Source organism: Theropithecus gelada, chromosome 1, assembly GCF_003255815.1.
Source record: "Theropithecus gelada isolate Dixy chromosome 1, Tgel_1.0, whole genome shotgun sequence".
NCBI classification, from domain to species: domain Eukaryota; kingdom Metazoa; phylum Chordata; class Mammalia; order Primates; family Cercopithecidae; genus Theropithecus; species Theropithecus gelada.
The window spans coordinates 91994985-92004045 of record NC_037668.1 but is presented as its reverse complement, the minus strand read 5'-3'; the positions used below and the strand labels follow the sequence as shown (position 1 = coordinate 92004045).

Sequence of the window (9061 nt, the reverse complement as noted above, 5' to 3'; positions counted from 1 at the left end):
CCTTTGCATCCTGAGGCAGCAGCTGGTCCTGGGCACTGTGTCTCCTCTAAGAGGCTTTCCACACACATCTAAACACACATACTCCAACACTCGCTCCATTTTCTCCACAATCCGCAGCATGCAGCCTGCTGTGTCCACCTCACATACACACTGGACCTTGTCTTCACTGGGATGTCCAGATGAGTGAGTGGCTACAGAATAGCATGGTGGGTGAGTGTCTCGTGAGCTGACAAACCAGCTTTCCAGAAAAATGCAGAGCTCTGAGTTGTAGCCATTGCCGATGCCCATGGTGTAAATATTGCACCGTGTCGGGGCCAAGCTACCAACAGTCTAACAACTGGCTGGTGAATTGTCCAGAATACTTAACACTCATCTCTCAAGAGCTAGAATGAGCTGGCTCTAGCCCAGAAGGTTAATAGCCTTTTGTATGGAGGAGTGGGATAAGAAAATGATTGCCTAAATAAATAAATAAATAAAAAGAAAATGATTGCCTTAGGATTAATCCCCAGATGTGGAATTTCTAGATTCAAGGATATAAACATTTTTATTTTTATTTTTATTTTTATTTTATTTTATTTGAGACAGGGTCTCACTCTGTCACTCAGACTGGAGTTAAGTGGCTTCATCATGGCTCACTGCAGCCTTGACCTCCTAGGCTCAAGCAATCCTCCTGCCTCAGCCTCCTGAAGCTGGGACTACAAACGTGCACCACCATACCCAGCCTTAACGTTTTTAAGGCATTGGTAGATTAACCAAATTACCACCAGAAAGGCTGGGCCAATTCACATGCCCACCTGCCAAGGCCAAGCATGCCCATCTGAATACACCTTCACTCATGTTGGGTGCTCTCAGGTTTTTAATCTTTACTAAAGAATGGGAAATATCAGTGTCATCTCGTGACTTTAATTTGCATCAAGGCAGAAAATGATGCAACTGTATTCTTAAAATCAAACATTTTTTATATTCCATTGGTTGTAACTATTCAATATATTATTTTGATTTTAAAAATTCAAAACTTGCCATATATAGGTGCATAGTATTCAGTTATGAAATCATTAGGATTCCCCTCTCCACCTATGGCTGTTAGCAAAATAATGCCCAAGTCTGTTTTAAAAGCCTACTGAAAAAAAAAATTAATGAAATAACAGCAAAGAGGAATTGTGATTTCTCTTTCTATAAAATGTAAATATTAAAATTCCCAAATACCTCTATGACAGCAATATTTAGGAAATAATATTTTATAGTAAACATTTTTAATAAACAGCAGCATAAAATAATCAGTGTTTAATATCATCTCTGGTGTGTGAAATACAAATGCATATATCCTTAATATAAAATAGCCTTTTTGTCATTACAATTCAATGTTTGTCTATTTGAAATGCCCATAATAACAAATCAAACATTAAGTAATACAGTGATTAAATGCATGCAGTGAAAATAAGGAAAGATATGGTAGGGTGAGATATCTGAAAATTGCCGTTATATATTTGAAGAAAATCTATATCAAGTTAAAAACAAAGGAAACAAGAAAAACAGACCAGATATAAAAATGCAAAGATATATTTTCACTTCTGTGACACAAACCATAAGCATAGTTTTGTGCAAAAAAAGAGAAAAAGATCTGAAAACAAAGTCATCTTACAAAACATTGTCGGCAAAGGAAAAGATATTTTTCAGTTTGTGAAAAAAATACTATTTTAATACAAAAGAGACTGTGTTATATAGTATCACAGTGCGATTATAAAATACATTATTACAAGTGGTTTTGAAATTTCATTTGCTCACTTTAATGTTTTCAGTTATTATAAAATGTTTACAATAAATGTTATAGTTCTTTATAAAAAACTAACTTGAATTTACTTTTTAACCATAATAATGTTTTACCAGAGTAGGTATTTTACTGGCTCATGGAATGCTAATTTCCCTTTAAGGGACTTCTAGAAAAACTCAGATTCACTGAAATTGTGTACTTAAAATAATAAATATTCTTGGAAAACAATTGATTGTCATATGATATACAAAATTGTGGTTTGAAGCTTCATCATTAAACAGTTGCATAGCAACAAAAGGATACAAATATTCTCCTCTACCTAAAGTTAAGAAATGTAACTTCTGAATCAGCTTATTTATGCCACAAAAATAGGTCTTAATTTATCTCCCAGAAATCTGGATATAGCCAATTCTTCGAGTTCACAGTACCTGTAAGTTCATGTTTGAAGACTCAGGTTTGGGAAAATTGCAATGCATTTTGGTAAACATATTTTCTTGATTTCTCATGCAAGTTGTATTTTGTAAAAATGAAAACATCAATGTGTTTTTAATTCTCTCATATTCTCCTCATCAAATATCATTTCCGGGAATTACTTTTATATCCTGTAAGTCTCTTTACAAGTCTCTTATACCTTTAAAGTAAAAATGAGACTTTGAGACACTGTTCTTAGAACAAAGGAGGGTTTTTTTAACAAGAAAAAAATCAAAAGTAAAATTACTTTCTATATAGAACTTGAAACGCGCAAGAATTCTAAACTTGGCAAAAGATGGTTGGCAGGTAAATGCCACAAGCTGCACATCTGAAACCTCCCACTAAGGCAAAAATGGTCATGTTGCTTCTGTTTGCTAGTTTAAAGAATTCAGTTCTTGGTAACTTTTGAAATGAGAACTCAGTACTTGTTTTTTAGGAAGACCATCATATTTTGCAAAATAGAATTAATTGCCTTTGGATTCCAACTAACTGTATGAATAAATTGTTGTAATTCTTGGGGCGGGAATCAAATCTGTGATCATTACCAGCACAGAAAAAAAGGGAGAGAAACTTAAAAATTACTAGACATTGGTATCATGATGGAGTTTCCTACTTCCCTAGAGTCCATTGACCATAAGCACCCCAATGCCTCGGACAACTTGTAAACAGGGAGTTGCAAGGGGTGGGTGTGCTCATCTGTAGCCACACACTTATTTTTCAGTGTTACTGGTTCCAGAAAACTCATTTGGGGGCTGTCCCCATGGGAACCCTTTTTCCTTTCCCACAGAAACTGATCTAGGCTGTGGGGCCATTTTCCTGGCTGTGCTTCCTTTGGCGCCTCATTCCTAATCCAGCAAAGTGAACTATCAACCAACAATCAATTCTAGCATCCACATCTAGCCTTTTTATGGTCTGATGCCCTGTGTTATTCCAAGGGCAGTGTAAGCACACTGTGAGAAAATCTGGAAAAGACCCTCATGATCAGAGGAGGATTCACAAAAAGGCACACTCTACACCTTCTCAAAGAAGCCCAACAACATAGAAGGCTTCAGGGCTTGTTATACTTGTCTTATGGCTCATTTCCCTCCAGGGTTTCAAATTTGGCCTGAAGTTTCTTCATTGATTCTGAACATCATTTCCATAAGAACATGTGCAGAGTCTAAACCGAATCAATATAATTCCTGAACATCTGTCCTGAAGAAAAGACAGCAGGTAGACAAATGCTATGGTATATATACATCTGGGGGAGAGACCAGTCATGGTGACTGAAGGCTAAAACACAAAGCACCATTTGACTTTTGGTTTCATATTTAATCACAAGGTTCTTTTTCTCTTCACTGGTGTGCAGTTTTCAGTACTTGAAACCACATGTTCCAATCCCAATGCCATGTCATGCACTCCAATGGAGTGTACATCCCACAATGTTTTTTTTTTTTTTTTCTGGCCTAGTGTCTGTCCTGCTTGGTAAGACACAGTCAAACTTCACAGAAGATACTTGTTGCGATGTCTGCTAAATGAGAACCTTACTTTAATAGAAACATTTGAATATAAATCTTTTCTACGGCCGTCTAGTTTGTCCTGTATACCACATTTACAAAAGTTGTGCATTTTACAGTTCTGCAGAAATCATAGATTCGGTGTGTCCATGAATATTGGCATCTCCTAGCAAAGATGCTTGCTTTGCATCAATTTTGTACGGTTTTTGAGATTTGTTGCCAAAAACGGTGATACCCATTCCACCAGGATGATTTGGAATTGACATGTGTGGTAGTAAAGGAATATTTGCTTCCTGATTGGATCCTGATGAGGGCAAGCTAGTCACATGGCCAGTGCTAGTCGACCCACTGGCACTGCTTGGGGACCGACTCTTGGGAGGCGGGCAGTGCTGAATCACTCTGGGAGGACCTGTTGGCTGGTAGTGGGCAGCTGGAAACGCTGCATATCCAGGAGGTATTGGGTATCCATTGATGGGAATGAATCGCTGGTTCTGAGGTATTGGCGGGCCAATGAAACCAGCAATCTGGCCCTGTGGTGTAATACCCTGGCTCGGGAATATGTAATTAGGATATCTGGGGTTACTGAGATTACTCACTGGGCTGGCACTGAGGGAGGTTGTCTGTGTGGTGGCATTTCCCCCCGAAGGAGTAGTAGAGCTGGTGTGACTTGACAGTCCCTCCCAGGACCGAAGCCGGACGTGAATATCTTTAAATCTTGGTCTCCTGGAAGGAATCTCATTCCAGCACTCTGTCATGAGGCTGTACATTCTGGGTGGGCAGTCTTCAGAGCATGGTAAGAGCTGCCGTTTTCTCACCATCTCAATCACTTCCTGGTTACTGAATCCATAATATGGCTGGAGTCCAAAACTGAAAATCTCCCACAGGACAACCCCAAAGGACCAGATATCTGAATCGGAAGAGAATTTGCCATACATGATGGCTTCAGGCGGCATCCAGCGAATGGGCAGCAAGGACTTACTCTGGACCCTGTAGTAATCAGCGGAGTAAATTTCTCTGGAAAGCCCCAAGTCTGAAATTTTTACATGAAGTTGCTCTCCGATTAAAATATTGCGAGCTGCAAGATCCTTGTGGACAAAGAAGTGACTAGACAGGTATTCCATGCCGGCTGCAATCTGAATTGCAATGTGCAGAAAATCTCCATGGTCCAGGCTGGATTTCACAGTCCCATCTTCATCACTACTGCAGCCAACATCAGAGTGTGGGGATCGCATGATGAGGAACTCATGGAGATCCCCCTGATTCATATACTCAAAAAGCATGCACACAGGTTGTTCCTGAGTGACGGCACCTAGCAGGCAGACAATATTGGGGTGGTGCAGTTCTGCCATTAGGGAGGCTTCTTGTTGAAATTCTGTCCATTGCTGGGGATTGTTATAATCTTTCAAGGTCTTGATAGCAACCAGCTGAGCATGGTCCATGCCTGGGAGATAGAGATGGCCTTTATAGATTTTTCCAAAGGCACATTCACCCAATTCTTCCATAAAGCGTACAGCAGAAAGAGGCAGCTCTTTAGCCTTGCTCTGTATGAAAGAGAGGAAAAAGGTGGTTTAAAATATTTCTTCAGGCAAGACAGCTTTGCATCCGAAAGGAGGGATGGGGCATATAGAAAAAGGTTCTATAAACAAATTAAATAAAATATTGTAGGTCTGTATATCTTTCAAATTGTTGGCTGCAACTCAGGGGAGGTGCCATAGGCAACTTTCCATCACTACCCTATCCCCTTCCCTCAACCCAGCCCCGAAATGGTTTCTTGCTGTTGTCTAGAGTCTTGGCACTCAAACTGTGGTCTGGGGACCAGCAGCATCAGCATCATCCAAACTTACTGCAAATGCAGACTCTTGGGCCCACCTCAGACCTACTGAATCAGCAAGACCCCAGTGGTTTCTGTGAAGATTAGGGTGTCAGAAGCACTACCGCAGAGGCTACAGCCTGGTACTCAAGAGAATTTGTAATCTGGTCCTAACTCACTTTCCTGACATGATCCCTTGCTACTTCTTTAGTTAAACAGGTTTTCTCAATGTCCACCCCGAAGCCATTTACATTGTTGCGTAATACTTTTGTTCCTCCAATGTTCTGCCATTCTTAGAATATTTATTGTGCTAAAAGAGAAACCAAAACAAAAGATTGTCCTTCTGAAGTACTCACAATAGAGATGGGAAGGTCTGAAATGTGGTCCTCTCCATTGATTAAATCCTTTCTTTTCTAAAAAGTCTGTTTCAGGCCCCACTTCCTGCAAAACCTTCCCTGATCACTATGGTCATTTCTTTGCTAGAATCTTTTGCCTTTACTGTGAATGCCACCACACACACAAAGCAGTGTGGTGGCTGGTTACACACGTAGCCTCCATAGCCAGACAGTCTGAGTCGGAATCTTGCCTTCTCTACTTACCAGCTGTGTGACCCTGGATACAACATTTAACTTCGTGCCTCAATTCCTTCATCTATAAAATGGGATGATAATAATTGTACTTACCATGTTATTGCAAACTTTTAATGAGTTAATGTTTGTAAAGCACTCAGACCTATGAGTTAATGTTTGTAAAATACTCAGACCTATGTCTGGCCCATGATAAGTACTATTTAACCTTTTGTTATTATCATCATCTTGATGTTTCTGTTCTTTTTATGCACATATTTTGTCCTCACAACCAGATTTCAAGGGAAATCTTACTGGAAGCACTGCCCTTCATACCAACGTATATCCCTAGGGCTTCTCAAGTGGATTCTTTATTAATTGACCTTAAGACAGACAGGTGAAGGCATCTAGCTCACAATGAAAATAAGTATTGAATCATGACATTTGATCTTGGCAAGTAAATGTCTATAATGTCATATGTTTTTACTATTTTAAAATATACCTCAAATTTAGTCTGATGTTTCATTTAATTTGTTAGAAAAGAAAGTAATAAAAACAATGCATTTTACATACAACTGATTTTCAAATAATCCCCATCCTTGAAATCCTTATTTTTTTAAAAAGAATACTACCCTGAAAATTCTAATTGAAACTGACAATGTTGAAATACATATGAAATCCAGAGCTCTCTGTACAGAGTTTAAAACAACAGTTTAGAAAATTTGGTAAAAAAATTCTCTTATCCAAACTCTGCTAATTTAGAATTCATGGTAATTAGATTTGTTCTAGGCTGATATTTTCCAGGGCAAAATGCCCACTAACCTAATTGTAAGTGTAAATAAACTTGCAGCAAAATACCCACTTAAAAGGACAAATTGGGATTGGGGATTTTAGAACATTAATTATTCTATGCAAATAATCTGTCTCATTATAAATTGGTCTCATTTGTTCATCAAAGCAGACTTTGTGAGGTTTATATTTGGAAATGAGTTTTAGAAAGTTTACTTGTACAGAAAGTAATGGTAATGTGTTGCTTTAAAATTTCAGCAAATTAAAGCTTATTGATCTAGTTCTATTCAATATAGTATTGTTTGTAACAGCAAAACATTACAAATGACCTCCATGTCCCCATAGAGAACACATTAAATCAATTACGGTGGAGCTAGTAAATAGAATATTCTACATTTGTAAAAAAAGAATGAGGACGTTTCCTATGTACTGGTATGGAAAGGTCTACAAAATCCTTTGCTCAGCTAAAAATAAAAAGCAACAGAACAGTTAATGCTGGGTGCTGCTTTTGTGTAAGAGAGAAGGAGAAAAATAACACATGAAATATATTTCTTTGTATAAGCATAAAGAAACTATAAAAGGATACTTGGGAAATAGATAGCAGTGATTATTGGGGGTATGGAAGTAGGAACTAGAAAAAGGGGGCAGAAGTAAGAGATTTTTCACTTCATGCTTTTTTATGCTTTGAAATTTTTCAACCAGGTGAAAATATTAATAATGCTCAAAATTAATTAATTTTTTTAAAAAAACAGGGAAATCTTCCCATCTTACTGAACTAGGAAATATCTTTTGCAATTACAAGTCCATCCACCATTTTTCCTTTTGCTTTTAGGGTCTGTATTCTTGTGGGAGCTCGTGGAATTCCTTTGAGAAAGCAAGGTGTGGGTAATGAGAAAGGTAACCAGTCGAGCCAACCCTACTTTTTTGTCTTGTAGCGCTCGGAAGATTTTACTTTTGCTGGCAAGAGTAACCCAAAGTGAATTTTTCCTGCATGATGTTAGGATTGGAGATTTCCATCAGAACTTTTCCTAATGATGTAAATAAATCCAGTTTAGGTGAAGGTCCCCTGAATGGCACAGTAGATATCACTTACTTTTTGACAAAAATAAGATCTCTAGGCTTTTGGAGATAGAGAAGTTTAAGGGACTGAGTACTGAAACTTCTTTGTGGAAAATGGGAATTAGGAAGTAAACTCATGGAATATTAGACTGGTATAATGAGGAGTTAGAAACCCTATACCCTCTCCTCCTTCACTGCTTGAAACAAATCCATAGGCAGTATGGTATAATTCAAACCAAGTGAGCTTTGGACTCCTATAAATTTGGGTTTGCGTCTTGAATCTGCTGCTTTCTATTAATAATAGTTAATACTTACATAGCACTTACTTTGTGCCAGTTACTGTTCTAAGCACTTAGCAAATATTAACTTATTTAACACCATGATCCTGTGGCATAGGCCCTATAATATTAATCACTGACCTTGGGTGAATTTCTTAACTTTTCTGAACCTCTGTTTCCATATCTATGAAATAATGTACTATCTAGCTTGCGCGGTTGCAGTAGAAATTAAATACAACGATGCATGAACGTAATTGCCACCTAATAAGTGCTCTTTAAATCATTCTTATTGTCCTTATTAGGAAAGTCATCCATGAAGTAAAGTAATGCAAATAATTTAGATCCATTTAAGCCTTAAGTAGTTCCAGAGTATTTAAATTTCTTCCTGTTAATCTTTCTCTGTTCTCCTGCAGTTGTTAGTTAAAAAAAAAAAAAAAAAAAAAAAAAAGCTTTAAAAATGACAGAGAATTTGTTTTGGAGCTTGAGGGTAGGTGAGAAGTTGAGTGGCCTGTGGCTGGCTCCTCTGAGATATGAATGAAGGTGAAGGCAACAAGAATTCATGTAGAAAAGTGGATGGTAGCAGATGGGAAAAGGAAGTAAGCCAGTCAAACTTCTGGAGGTGGGAAAAGAGGAAGAGGTGGACAGGACCTTGGCACCAGCCCTACACATGGCCTTGGGGCTTCGTGGCTAAGACCAGCTGCATTCCCCTCCACTGAGGTAAGCACATTTGTTCTCATATATTTGCCTTTGGAAAAAGAACGCTTAATTTTGCCATTTTACAGATGGAGAAAGGGGCTAAAGAAAGTATCAAGAATTTTCAG

At 38.1% G+C, this 9061-nt stretch overlaps 1 protein-coding gene across 1 annotated transcript in view; it reads right to left on the bottom strand.

Moving 5' to 3' along the window:
- Positions 1 to 1236: 1236 nt before the first annotated feature.
- The window catches only part of ROR1 (receptor tyrosine kinase like orphan receptor 1), a 411106-nt gene continuing 403281 nt past the window's right edge, over positions 1237 to 9061 (bottom strand). Inside the window, exon 9 of the mRNA XM_025362735.1 lies at positions 1237 to 5279. Within this exon, the coding sequence (XP_025218520.1) occupies positions 3852 to 5279 (1428 nt within the window). The 3' untranslated portion in view covers positions 1237 to 3851. The remainder of the gene's footprint in view (positions 5280 to 9061) is intronic.